Source organism: Oratosquilla oratoria, chromosome 19, assembly GCF_046742065.1.
Source record: "Oratosquilla oratoria isolate Oo_2021 chromosome 19, ASM4674206v1, whole genome shotgun sequence".
Classification (NCBI taxonomy): Eukaryota; Metazoa; Arthropoda; class Malacostraca; order Stomatopoda; family Squillidae; genus Oratosquilla; species Oratosquilla oratoria.
The window spans coordinates 24,083,360-24,098,359 of record NC_134795.1 but is presented as its reverse complement, the minus strand read 5'-3'; the positions used below and the strand labels follow the sequence as shown (position 1 = coordinate 24,098,359).

The following is a 15,000-nucleotide window of genomic DNA, read 5'->3' as shown; positions in this document are numbered from 1 at the left end:
CATACATTTTTATTTGAATCTTGACTTACACAAAATTTACATAATAAACATAAACACTTTCCTTCTTAAGAAATAGACACTTTTCCATAATAGCAAAGCATATAGACTGTTTTCCATAATGTTAAAGCATAAGTCGCCTTATCAAAACATATTTGAATGTCGATGTCTGGTCGACGATATCATGTATTTAGTTTCAGACAATCAGACGTAGAACATTTTTATATACAGTTAGACTAAACCTCCATACATGTTTGACATTATCAAAATTCACTTCATATACTACATATTCTTACATTCTAAGTTGCAAATACAGCATGTATTGCATGAAGCTACTCACATGTAGTAAGGTCGATTATTTATCATATGTATAATATATATGTATGCAGTCATGTATATATATGTATATATAATATATATATATATGTATATATATATAATATATATAATATATTTATGTATATATATATATATGTGTGTATATGTATATATATGTATGTGTATATATATATAAATATATGTACACACACACACACACACACACACACACACACACACACACACACACACACACACACACACACACACACACACACACACACATATATATATATATATATATATATATATATATATAATATATAATATATATATACATACATATATATATATGGGGTGTGTGCGTGCGTGTGTGTGTGCGAGTGAGTGTGTGTGTGTGTGTGTGTGTGTGTGTGTGTGTGTGTGTGTGTGTGTGTGTGTGTGTGTGTGTGTGTGTGTCTGTGTGTGTGTGTGTGTGTGTGTGTGTCTGTGTGTGTGTGTGTGTGTGTGTGTGTGTGTGTGTGTGTGTGTGTGTGTTTGTATATTTCCATATGTAAACACATGTATGTATACATATATACATAAATTTATATATACATATATTGTGTATGTGTATGTATATGCATACATATATGTCTACACACATGTATATGTGTGTACAAACATGCACCTACTTTAATCCGTAGATATGCATGTTTTTTCATACATAGGATGAAGTAGTAGTTTGTGAACATACTTGGGTTACGGAAAGACATTATGATAATCATATATGCATATGTACAAAACCAATTGGAAGTATTCAGACTTTTTTCCATTCTTCATGTTTCAATATTTGCCTTTATAATTTTCCATTAACTATCATACACGCAGGCAAACATGGCTAGATACTTTCAAAAGTCATCGCAGGATATAGCTGAGTAATTGTTTCTCTAATACAAGGCTAGAACAGGAATCAGTGATATCCCTGTGACGCAGGTTTCCTATCTTGTGGGTATGGTTGTGGCATGTACAAGGGATTCTGTGTCCTAGAGAACATATGGGATGAGCGGACCAATGAGGCACAAGATAATGAAGTATGAGCTTGGTCGATTTGTTGCACAGTTTCCGTAGAGTTTCTGAACAGGAGCTGCAGCCTTTATACCTGGGAGCGTCAGCAAAACCTCACTCGATCTGGGGAAAGTGGGATGAAAGTTGGGTTAGTGTGGGGATTACATTGGGTGGATCATTTGGTATTCCCAAATGTACGCATGTGCGTAGAAAGATATGAAGTCGCGTAAAAAGGGTACATACTTCTGTTTATGCACGAAAGCGCTCGCGCAGACACACCCGCGCGCACACACACAGACGCATGTAAGCGTGCACACACACACACACACACACACACACACACACACACACACACACACACACACACACACACACACACACACACACACACATTCGGTGACGTGGTTGGTAGAGTCTCAGACTATGCCTACGGTGGTCCGGGTTCGAATCCTGCCCAGGGCTGAAAATAATTTCAGTATGGCTGCGCTTCGAGTCGTTACTTCAACTCTCGTGGGCAGGGAGTTGGGGTGTGTGTGGGTGTAAAGTCAAAGCGTTACCCATAGATTGGTCATACAAGCTCTGAGCTCTCTTCCAGGAGGGAAATAGCTGTCGATCACGAGTCCAACACGTGATAAAAAAAACAAGGTGAATCACACACACACACACACACACACACAAGCAAACAAACATGTGAATCGATAATTAAAAAAAAAATTAGAATATAAAGTAAGAATAACTTCTACTCTATTTCTGGTACACCATAATGGAAATAGCCCTTCTATTCTATTTTAGGTGAATTGATAAAAAAAAAATCAAACGTACAAGCAAGCAAATAAACATATGAATCGACAATTAAAAAAATAAGAATATAAAAAGTAGGAATAACTTATATTTCTTGTACACCATGGTGAAAATGGTCCTTACCTATAATAGAGGTCTAGTAGCGAGGCTGTGCAGGTTAGGAGGGCCCGGCCATCGTGTTGGAAGTGAGAAGCACGCAGAAGGAAACGAAGTTGAAGTCTGGGGCTGCCGCTTGGCTCATAGACGAGCTGCAAATGATGGTCCGAGATCTGCCGTGGGGGGAGGAGGGGAGCGAACGATCAACAATGTATATGAGCGAACAAATACGTATTCACATGAATTCATCAGAGTCGGATATTGTTTGTGTCTAAAGCACTCGTTTGTGGTGTTTTAAGTTTACTAAATAATTGGATAAGAGGTTTTTCTCATCATAAATACAAATGCACAGTATTTGGCAGTGCTTCTGTTTTGAAAGTGAATGTGTGAGTGAATATCTTATATAATTTAACTAGACAATCATTCATTCGTATTTAGTGACTTATTCGCCTTAAAACAATGGTTGTTGCAGATTTCAATTACGTATGTTACTTTTAAGATAAAATATGAATATATATATATATATATATTACATATGTATATATACATACGTATATATATACACGTACCTAGGGATTACACATGTATATATATATATATATATATATATACATGTATATATATATATACATGTATATATATATATACATGTATATATATATACATGTATATATACATGTATATATATATATATAATATATATATATACATATGTATATATACATACGTATATATATACACATGTATATATACACATGTATATATATATATATATATATATATATATATATAGAAATATGTATATATATATACATGTATATATATATACATGTATATATATATATATATATATATATATATATATATACATATGTATATATATATACATATGTATATATATATATGTACATATATTGCAGAAACCACAGGGAAATTAAAGTCGGAATACTGAACGTTTTCGTCTATTACGACATCCTCAGAGTACAAGAAAGAAAAAATAGAACACAATATTCATGCAGAAGTAAGAAAACTGGGAGAGGTTATAGCAACATTAAACTTCGGACATTATACATACATACACATAATGTCCGAAGTTTTATGTGGCTATAACCTCTCCCAGTTTTCTTACTTCTGTATAAATATTGGGTTCTATTTTTTCTTTCTTGTGCTCTGAGGATGTCGTAATAGACAAAAACATTCAGTATTCCAACTTTAATTTCCCTGTGGTTTCAGCAATATCTTTTCGTCACGCGTTATTGTGATTATTTTTATGTACATATATGTATCTATATACATATATGTATATATATACATATATGTATATATATACATATATGTATATATATATATGTACATATATATATATATATATATATATGTATATACACAAGAAGCATAGCGCAAAACCGGTCAGGAATAAACTCACAAACATGGAACTAGGCCCGTGACTTCTTTTTCTACCTTCAACAACATATATATATATATAAGTTCATTACTTAATTTTTTGTTATCTGAATAGGCATACATTCAATTTTATATTTTAAAGCAAAAATTCAAGTTGAACGCTTTTGTTCATAGGATAAAGAGAAGATGAAAACAATCGCTCTAATTAGACGAGAAATCCTTAGTGAAACCCTTTGAATGTAAAAGTGATTATTTAAATAGGCGCCAATCTTGTTGTTCAATAACGTTTTGACTTGGTTATACTCTATGTGTAATACACGAGGATGGAGCTGTGCTTATGGATTTCTATTTCTTTGCATCTATTATATATGCTTAATTGTTTATTTCACTTATGTTTTCATTCTCCTCTTTCTTTGAGTGGGTTGTATTGGATAGGTGGTTGTTTATGTTTTACTCTAAAGTTAAAAGTTCACTCTTCCTTACCTTATCTCCGTTTATGAGCCACTGTAGTTTGGGAGGAGGGGCCGCACCCGTGGATGAGCAGTTGGCCTCTAGGATTTCTCCCGGGGAGTATTGGCTGTCGCTTACCTCAATGTGCGGCGCCGTTTTGGGCACGGCTGGGGTGTAAATAAAGGGATTCAAAATATAGTAACAACTTTCAATAATTTCTCAATATATCGCATATCAAATCCTATTTTGTCCCCATCTGTTGGAATAGACTGCTAACTTGATTTCTTTGTGTATATTTTCTAAATAGAAAATTCTTCAACGTTTTCGAAACATACATACATACATACATATACCAAAGGCTTTTTTACCCCTTACACGTTTTTGAAACGGTGACATTATTTACAAATTCTATCCTTGTTAGCGGCAGAGTATTTTAATCGGCTTAGAAGAATCACTGTTGTGAAACTGTGTGTTGGTGATTCATACAGTCGTGATTGTCCTTGAAAAAATTAGTGTCTAGGATTTTTAACTTTTATTTCTATTCATTTATTTATTTATGTATTTATTTACTTACTTATTTATTTATTTATTTATTTATTTATTTATTTATTTATTTATTTATTTATTTATTTATTTATTTATTTATTTATTTATTTATCTATTCATTTATTAGTGTGGCTCTCTGCGGTAATGTGTGACCTTGTGTTCAACAAAATTACACGTGATAGGGGGTGTATGCTTATCAAAAGAAATAACTCTTCTTCACATTAATACACGTGTATAAAATTGGATTAAATAGGTCTGCCACTGGGAGCCTAACCCTTGACAGTAGGATTCTTTACCACAAGGTAAAGACGCTACCATTTTACCACACAGGACATTCAAGAAGATTATTTTAGTACTTGTCCTATACATTTTCCGACGTATAGTTTTTGTTTCATATGGCAAAGTACTTTGTATTCAGCTAAAGGGGTCGGAAGATTAAAACCGGGACTTATGAAAGGGGATTTGCCTCTACTACTTAAATTGTCTGCCTAAGAATGCGGGGAGAGGGACGAAGACTGATGGTTGGTGGGTACTATAGAATAAATTGGCGTATAGTCTGCACACAAATACAAAGTAAGTCACAGAGGTGTGGGATTGGAAGGAAGTAGTTGGTATTTGGTGGAGAATAGCCATTGGGAATTCATTTGAGACAAAATTACAAACAAATTGAGTCGTGGAGATGATAAAGTAGTAGAATATATAAACGATCAGTTATCTTTTTTTGAATGGATACTAGTCTCCAATCACAAAGGAATGCTGAATGATTTGGTTCATTGAGGCGTCATTAATTTCCCTCATCATATCTTGTCGCACCAGAACCGTGTCCATATAAGGGATTAATTTCCCTAAAATAGTAACTACGTATGCAGGCACTACCCTATATCAGGTTTGGGAAGAGACGATGTAACCTCGGGACTCACCTATGACCTCCATTGCAGTGATCTTCGAGTCTTTTTCGAAGCTCGGATGTTCCGCGAGGACTTCACACCGGTACTTCCCGGCCGACGTCCGGCTCACGTTCCGGAGAATTACCACATTACCCCCGGAACGTGGTTTCTTTAGTGGGTAAAAAAAAAGAAAAAAGAAAAAAAAATAATCATTGTAAATTTTAGGCACATAGATATAAGCACATTATATCTGGATTGTGGGTCTCTGTTATATGTAACAACAACAAAAACAACATCGACATTTTAGGAAATGGAATGAATATCGATGTTATGTTTAATAGATTGAATATTACAAAACAGGGAAAAATAATGATGTTACCCCCAAAATCGAAATAAAGACAATTCACTTCATCTCAGAAAGAAAATAGAAACTATGACTTCACTCATCGTCACACCAGATTATGTATTGGTACATTTTTTATAAATAAGAAAACAACAACAACTAATCACTGAACTCATTCAGCATTATAGTCAACTTATATATTTCATTTTGGTATAGTATTATGACCAATAAAACTCTTCAACCATTCCCCGTTAACATATGTATGGACTCTCTCGTTGTTAAAGATTTCATTAATATTATTTACACACACACACACACACACACACACACACACACACACACACACACACACACACACACACACACACACACACACACACAAACACAAATATAGAATAAATAGGTGACAAAGGTTTGTAAAACACGCTAAGAAGAGGGTTAATATCGTATCGAGAGCGACTACAAATTGGTAGAAGGCTGTGGGTATTACTGGTTTCCCTGTCGACCACCAGATGGTTGTAAACACAGAATGAAGACGACATATACCGATCTTACATATTGGAATAGTTTTGACTGTGACTCTTTTTAGATCTGCACCTTTTGAAATGATCTGTTTTTTTATGAGTAGTAACACGGAAACACAGTGAAAATTAAGCTTAATAGAATAAATTAGCGTCAACTAAGGGCTTCAAAGAGTTAAATGACTATGTTTTGTAAAATATTTCAAATAAACTATGCTTGGCAGAACATGTACAAAGGTTAAGGTAATGTATTGTTAAAATTATGAGAAAACAGAAACTCAGCTTTGCTGTATTAGTAAAAAGATACGACTAGTCTGGCGGAAAATGCTATAACGTGTTAGAAATGGAACGTGGTTGAATTCTGAAAAAGAAAACAGCACAGTTGCATTTTAAAATTGCAGCTATACTAGGTAAAAAAAATGGTGGTAGATATTCTGTTTATATATATGCCAAGATCCAGACTTTATAATTTACTAGATTTAGGAAATATGATGCAACTTCTTTAGTGAAAGAGAATTCTTGTGCCTTAGTTCTTAACTAGATTTTTCCCTTGCTGAAGCTTGTTATGCATGTATATTTTTTGTACTCTCTTAGAGATATCCTCTACATTAAATCAAATTACCAGACGCTCACTAACTAATGATAATATTTGGTAAGGGATTCACTTGGAAAGATCTTTTCGAAAGTTTTCCGTGGTAACTAACTTCAGTACTGTTGGTTTAATGATAGCATATGATGTATGCTACGGTCATCGGGGGACTTTGTCTACTCAATTACATACTTATCATTCACAGTAATTGTATATATGTACATATATATATGTATTTTTATCTATATCTATCTAATATATATATATAATATATATATATATATATATATATATATATATATATAATTGTGTGTATGTGTGTGCGTGACTGTGTGTGTGTGTGGCTGTGTGCATTTATATATACATATATGTAATGTATGCATGCATGTAGGTAGGTAGTTATATATAAATGTATGTAAATATGATATGGATCTTCATACTTATTCATGTTAACATATCTTAATTCACACATTCATCTGCAAATCAGTTCCTATATTCGTTAACCCTCCATGTATTCTGCATTTGGGTGCCATGACAGAGCAGAGGGTTCCCCAGTCCGCCTGATTTGCCCTTAGCAGTTCGTAATCGCGGCGTGGCACCCGAGGCGTGGCGGGACCGGTCGGAATTTCCGTCCGCCAGAAAAAAAAACGGCGCCTGAAGAGCGGAAACTCTGGGAGCACAGCTTTTGTCCAGCTACAGGAAACAGTGATAGACACACTTCCGGGCTCTCTAATGGACGCGGACGGGCCAAGCTTTCGGGTAGTTGAACTCGGACAAGCAACGGGGAGGGTTCCTCTCAGCTGAATGAAGTTGCGTGGCGCTATAGGTCAGCAAAAGGGTATTTAGGTCAGAATAAGTGTAGATTGGGCTCTCTGATCTGAACGGAATTATGTGGCGTCGAATGAAATAAAAGTATTAATATCAAATGTATTACCCGATCGATCGATATACACACACACACACACACACACACACACACACATATATATATATATATACTATATATATATATCTATATATATATCTATATATAGATATATATATATGATTCTGTTTAACTTTGCGAGCAACACTTTTGAGGAGGCTATGACGGTTCCCCTTACAGAGGACTTTTTATCGTGGAGTTTGATGAATCATGCTCTTGGTCCAACTCGCTGGCGACAGAGTTCAAACTAACGTCACCTCGACCTACATCATAAATAGAATAATGAAATAAAAAACTATAAAAGGAAAATAATGCAAGATAGATGATGAAAAAATTGCTATGAAACTATGACAGGGTGAAGAAAAACTGGAATAAAGATATAAAGATAAAATAAAACTTATTCTAAAATAAAGCGAAAGCATGGAGAGAGAAAATTGAAAAGTTAATATAAAATAAAACTAAATTATGATGAAAAGAAGATTGGATGATGTAACGTAGAAAATGAGATAAAGAAGATGGAAGAAGAAAAGAAATTACTAGAAGGTTGTGAAAACTAGATGAATTGATGGCAAAATAAAATGAAAAGAAGGAGGTGTAAAAAGATGATATACAAGAAATTTGTGGAAAACAATATGGTGGAGAACAAGATGGTGCAATAGAAGATGGTACAATAGAACATGATGCACAAGAAGATGACTAATCAGAAGATGATACATTAGAAGGTGGTGCATTACAATATGGCACAATAGAAGATGGTGCAATAGGTGGTACAACAGTTGTAATAGAAGTTATTGTAATAGAAGATGTTATAATAGAAGTTGTAGTGGAAGATGATGTGAGAGAAGATGTAATTGAAAATGTTGCAATAGATGTTGCAATAAAAGATGTTGGAATAAATTATGTTGCAGTAGTATTGCAACAAAACATGTTGCAATAGGTGGTGGTCTTACAAAATACGATGCAGAACAAAATAGTGCAGGAGAAGATGGCGCAAAATAAGATGGTGAACAAGATGATGAAACCATGTTTTAGCCCAAAAGAAAAACGAAGAAATATCGGACAAGGGCGCCATAATTGAACATATGAGCTTAAGGGTTCGGCATTTCAGCCCGCGGATGCAAATATTGACTAAACACACACCCACATGGCCTCCATCTGTGGCCTGCAGGCGACCCTTGACTTGGCTCCGGCCTCTAAAAGCTTGCCCTTGCCCTTGCCCTTGCCCTTGCCCTTGCCCTTGCCCTTGCCCTTGCCCTTGCCCTTGCCCTTGCCCTACCCTTGCCCTTGCCCTTGCCCTTGCCTTTGCCCTTGACCTTGACCTTGACTTTTACCTTGCCCTTGCCCTTGACCTTGCACTTCTTTTCCCCAATCCTTCTTTGCCCCTCGCTCCCCTTCCCTTCTTATTTATTTTCCTTCCCTCCCATGCTTTCCTTCCTTTCCTTCCTTTCCTTCCTTTCCTTCCTTTCCTTCCTTTCCTTCCTTTCCTTCCTTTCATTCCTTTCCTTCCTTTCCTTTCCTTCCTTTCCATCCTTTCCTTCTTTTCCATCCTTTCCATCCTTTCCATCCTTTCCATCCTGTCCTTCCTTTCCATCCTTTCCATCCTTTCCATCCTTTCCATCCTTTCCATCCTTTCCATCCTTTCCATCCTTTCCATCCTTTCCATCCTTTCCATCCTTTCTACCATTTCCTTTCCTTCCTTTCTATCATTTCCTTTTCTTCCTTTCCTTCCTTTCCTTCTTTTCCTTCTTTTCCTTCCTTTCCTTCCTTTCCTTCCTTTCCTTATTTTCCTTCCTTTCCTTCCTTTTCTTCCTTTCAATTTTCCTTTCCTTTCCTTATTTTCCTTTCATTTAATTTCCTTTCGTTCCCTTCCTCTCTATCTTTCCTTTCCATTCCTTCCTTTCCTTCCATTTCGTTTCTTTTCGTTTCCTTTCTTTTCTTTTCCCCTTCTCTTGCCTTCCTTTTTTCTTTCCTTCTCTTTCCTTTCCTTTTCTTTCTTGCCTTCCTTTAATTTCTTTCATTCCTTCCCTTCCTTTTTCTTTCCCTTCATTCCTTTCATTTCTTTCCTTTCTTTTCCTTTCTTTTCCTTTCCTTTCTTTCCTTTTCTTTTCCTTTCTTTTCCTCTTTTATTCTCTTCCCTGCCCTTCTCTCTCCTTCTCTTCCCTTCTCTTCTTTTATCTTCCCTTCTCTTCCCTTCCTCTTCCCTTCCTCTTCCCTTCTCTTCCCTTCTCTTCCCTTCTCTTCCCTTCTCTCCCCCTCCTTTTTCCTTCCTCTTCCGAGTTGAAGGTTTCCGTCTCCGAAGTGTTCGCATCGTCCACTCCTTCCTGATACCAGCCGGAGACTCTGAAATAGCCCACCCACTTACACAGCATATAGAAGACTTCAATTACTCTCCCGATAGAACGGTAAGGCAAAACTCAAGGATCGTTACTGGATACCATGGGGGTGGAGGAAGGGTGCTCTCATCATAAAAACATTTTTTTTTTAAACATGGTTTCCGATCAGATGTCTGAGTAAGGTAAGCCTATCGATCGCTAAATTGTATAAATTTGTCAAAGTGAAATGACCAGAGGACTGAGTAATATTAGAGATCTTCTTTGACGGTGAAACCCCGTGGGCTGGCATTTTGTTCCCGGATCGAGCTCAGGAATTTGACTAAGCTAGGTGTATTAGGAGGCTGATTATTGTCGTTTTATTGATGCTCTAGGACTAGACTTGTTAATCTGGGATACATTTACGCATGTGGGAAATTTTTCTACTTGTAAGGATTAACTTGGAGTAACTTTTAAATAGAAATAAAGGTAAAATGAATAAATACAATGAAGTGAAATGAAAAGTTAATGGTAACATTTAGGACAAGATATGAATAAGTTTGAATTAATATTTGGCCTTTTTTAAATATTTCGACCCATTCGGGGCTATGTGGATATATTTGGGCTTATTAGAATCTATTCAGAGTTATTCAGGTCTGTTTGGACCTACTGAAGCATATTCCAGCTTATTTGGTCCTATTCGGGCTTATTCCAGCTAATTTGGTCCCATTTGGTTCTCTTTGGTCCTATTCTGGCCTATTTTACCTTATATGATCCTATACGGACCTACTAAATCATTTTCAGGCCTATTTTATCTTATTTAGACCTATTTGATTGTTCTAGGCTAATTCTGGTCTACTCGCACCTAGGGGGCGGAGCATGCTGACAGGAGACCTTTTGGTCCATATCTAGGTCGGTAGAGAAAAAAAATAAAGACAAATAAATAAATGCATAAATAAAAACTATAATAATGTAGATAATAAATGAAATACATAAACGTGTATGTATAGTTAAATGATAAACAAACAGGTAAGTAGTAAATAATAAACTGACATATAACTGATGATAAATGAGACCCAAGCAGTTAATAATAAACAAACAAATGATAGCAAAACAAATAAACAATATAAAATAAACGATAATCATTACAGCATCTTGCTTAGGCGTTTATCTAAATGATTCTTAAAGCCTCGAACTGAACTACATTGCACAGTCTCTGTAGGAAGTTTATTCCATTCATTAACTACACGGCTGGCGAAGTTGTTTCTACCCACTTCCAAATTAAATCTATTTCCTGACAGTTTGAGACCATTATTTCTGGTCTGATTCTCATTCAGTGTGAAAATTTTCTCACTTTTGATGTTGTCAATTCCCTTAAAAATCTTAAAGACCTGTATCAAGTCACCTCTGAGTCTGCGCTTTTTTTAGGGAAAATAGATTCATATGTTTTAGTCGATTTTCGTAAGGTTTATTTTTGATATTTGGAATCAGTTTTGTGGCTCGCCGTTGTACTTTTTCCAATCTGTCAATGTTTTTAACAAGATTCGGTGACCATACGGAAACAGCATATTCCAAATATGGACGAACTAACAATTTATATAGCTAGTTAATGATCTATTCCGGCCTATTTCAGTTAATAACGGACAATTGTACTCCAATAAGTAGCAACATAATCATCATGATTTTTTTTTTTTTTTATGATGGTCTATTAGACCAACTCATTTACACAGAAACACGAAATGTTGCGTGATATACATTTATTAGAGTTTTGTTTGTTGTCACACAATATATGAATGGATGCAGAAGCCTGAAAAAATAAATTGGGAATGTTGATCTGACAAGCCTATTTTGTAGCCGTAAACAACACTGTCATATTTGAATTACAATATGTCTATTTATGCATATATGTATAAAATCTTGTCTATGTATACGTACGGTATTATATATGCATCAAATATATATAAATATGAATAGATATACATGTGTATATATACATACATATACCAAGGGCTTTTCCCCCCTACAAGGGTGGTAGCTAAAAAGAAAAAGGCATAAAAACCATTCCCACCCATTCCATCCCTAAATACACTCCACTTCCCTCCCCCCTCTACCCTCCCTCTTATCTTGGCACCTCCTGGATGACGGATCATCCCTGCATCTTGTCCACTGCCACATTCGCACCCAAATATCTAAAACTAACCACTTCCTCCAGTCTTTCACCCTTTATGCTCACTTTCAGCCTGCTGTCAATCTCTCCCCTTGTACATCTCATCACCTTACTTTTGCCCACAGTTATCTTCAGCTTCCTTCTTTCACACACCTTCTCAAGCTCTGTCACTAACTTCCTCAATCTCTCCTCTGATCCTACTACAAGCGCAGTGTCGTCAGCAAACAACAACTGGCTCACCTCCCACTTTTCTCCATTTTCTTCAACCATCTCCAACCCCTGACAGATTGAACAGCCAGGGCGACATAACACATCCCTGACGAAGTCCCACCTTTACCTCAAACCATTCACTCTCTCCATTTCTAATCCTAACACAAGCACTACTACTCTCGTAAAAACTCTTGACTGCTCTTAACAGCTTTCCTCCTATCCCATATATCTGCAGTACCTCCCACAGTGCCTTCCTGTCTACCCTGTCGTAAGCCTTTTCGAGATCCATAAAAGCCCCCAAAAAAACATTACTTTCGTGCATTACAATCTTAGTCTAATGTGTCATTCAGGAAAGTACTTTGTCTTAATGCATTATTGGAGACAATTATTGTAACTGTGGCCAAGAGATTTCTCTATGTCTGAATAAGATTGTTTAACGTGAGGCAGAATATGAACAGCACAGTTAGCTCGAATAACTAAGTGCCAATAAGAAGAATTTTGTTACATGATTAGGTCGAATGAAAAAATACGTGAACAACATCCAAACCATAACCACCAATAATGAATAACAAATAAAAAATCAAACGAACATAAGCCAATACACAATGGATAGACATTACAAAACTTTGCTTATGCGTTAATGTACGTCAAATTCAAATTTGGAACTAAACTACATTCAATCACCCAACTTCGACAAATCAAAATGAAGGAATGAAATAGACTTACATCTACGTGTATGCCAGGGGCGGTGTAGACAGTGACTTCAGGTATACTGTCAGGACTAAACTGGTAGAACTGGTCTTTGCCTCTCCACCAGGTGAGCGAGTAGAGATTGTCACCATCGAGGTCGTAGTGACAGACCAACTGGACCGTTTCACCCTCCTGGACCCTTGCAGGGACATCGACCTTGACGACGTGGAGGGCGGAGGCGAAGCCGGAGATTCTTCGAGGGCGTTCCCCGCCCCCGGCTCCGTCGCCGCGAAATGGGTTGGTTAGGGCCGCGTCCTCTGTGACTTCAGGAGACTGGATGGGGCTGAATCTGTTTCCTTCTGGCAAAAAAAAAAAAAAAATGAAAATATTATGTCAATACTCAATGGTTGAAAAAAAATAGAAAGAAGGTAGCAGAGGAAGAGGAAGAGTAGGAGGAGGAGGAGGAGGAGGAGGAGAGGTGGCATAGAAATGGGAAAATGAGGAATGTTTAAAAAATAAAAAAAAAGAGAGAAAAGAAGGGGTTGGGTATTTGCATCTGACCACGTTATGAATCAACGCGTTTCCTGTCAGCGTGGTATGACTTTGTAGGAAGATGAACAAATTAGAAAAAATAGAGATAAAAGAGAGGAGAAATAACAGGACAAAGGAAGAAAGAGGAGGAAAAGGAAAAAAGGAAGAAGAAAAGAATGACATGAGGAAAGAGAGACATGGAATCAGAAATTCAATATATGACTATTGATCGTGTAAACGTGAGGAAATGCACACGGCTACACGCACATGGATGTGCACACGCACACGGATGTGCACACGCACACGCATGTGCACACGTACACGCATGTATACACGCACACACACGCGTGCACACACACATACACACACACATACACACACACATGCACACACATGTACACACGCACGCACACACGCACGCACACACGCACGCACACACGCACGCAAACACGCACGCACACACACACGCACACGCACACACGCATGCACACACGCAAGCACACACGCAAGCACACACGCAAGCACACGCACGCAAGCACACGTACACACACACGCACGCAAGCACACACGCACACAAACACACACAAACACACAAACACACACACTTCGTGGTGCTGTGGTTAGAGATGTCGCCTGTCACTGCGGCGGTCTGGGTTCGACTTCCGCCAGGGACTGAAATAATTTCAGTATCGCTTTGCTGTGGGGTATTACTCCAGCTCTCGTGGGCGGGGAGTTGGGTGTGTGTGCATGTAAGGTCACAGTATTACCCATAGATCGGTAAAACGAGCTCTGAGCTCTCATCCGGGAGGTTAATAACTGTGAATCACTAGTCCAACACGTGATCCATGACCATGGTATATCACACACACACACACACACACACACACACACACACACACACACACACACACACACACACACACACACACACACACACATCTACTCACACAGCAGAACACAGCAGAAAACAACTCAACTCACACACCAACTCACACAACAACTCACACACCAACCCACCCACCCACACACCCATCCACACACCCATCCACTAACACAACTACACAACCACACAACCACACAACCACACAACCACACCCCTATACAACCAAACATCCAAACTCCCAAGGACCCAGGCCCACCCCCGGCGACCAAAATCCGACATCTTGGCT

The 15,000-nt window shown here is 37.3% G+C and overlaps 1 protein-coding gene and 1 long non-coding RNA gene across 3 annotated transcripts in view; one reads left to right on the top strand and one right to left on the bottom strand.

Annotated features, from left to right (window-relative positions):
* The window catches only part of LOC143035520 (uncharacterized), a 405,305-nt gene that overhangs the window by 108,041 nt on the left and 282,264 nt on the right, over positions 1-15,000 (top strand). The gene's annotated exons all lie outside the window — the stretch shown is intronic.
* The window catches only part of LOC143035519 (uncharacterized), a 109,357-nt gene continuing 95,045 nt past the window's right edge, over positions 689-15,000 (bottom strand). Inside the window, exons 3-7 of one of the 2 annotated variants that reach the window (XM_076202389.1) lie at positions 13,337-13,659; positions 5,580-5,715; positions 4,147-4,280; positions 2,287-2,432; positions 689-1,485 (exon numbers count right to left, since the gene is read on the bottom strand). In XM_076202389.1, coding sequence (XP_076058504.1) covers positions 1,341-1,485; positions 2,287-2,432; positions 4,147-4,280; positions 5,580-5,715; positions 13,337-13,659 — 884 coding nt within the window. In that variant the 3' untranslated portion in view covers positions 689-1,340. The remainder of the gene's footprint in view (positions 1,486-2,286; positions 2,433-4,146; positions 4,281-5,579; positions 5,716-13,336; positions 13,660-15,000) is intronic. The other variant, XM_076202390.1, reaches the window with a different exon arrangement.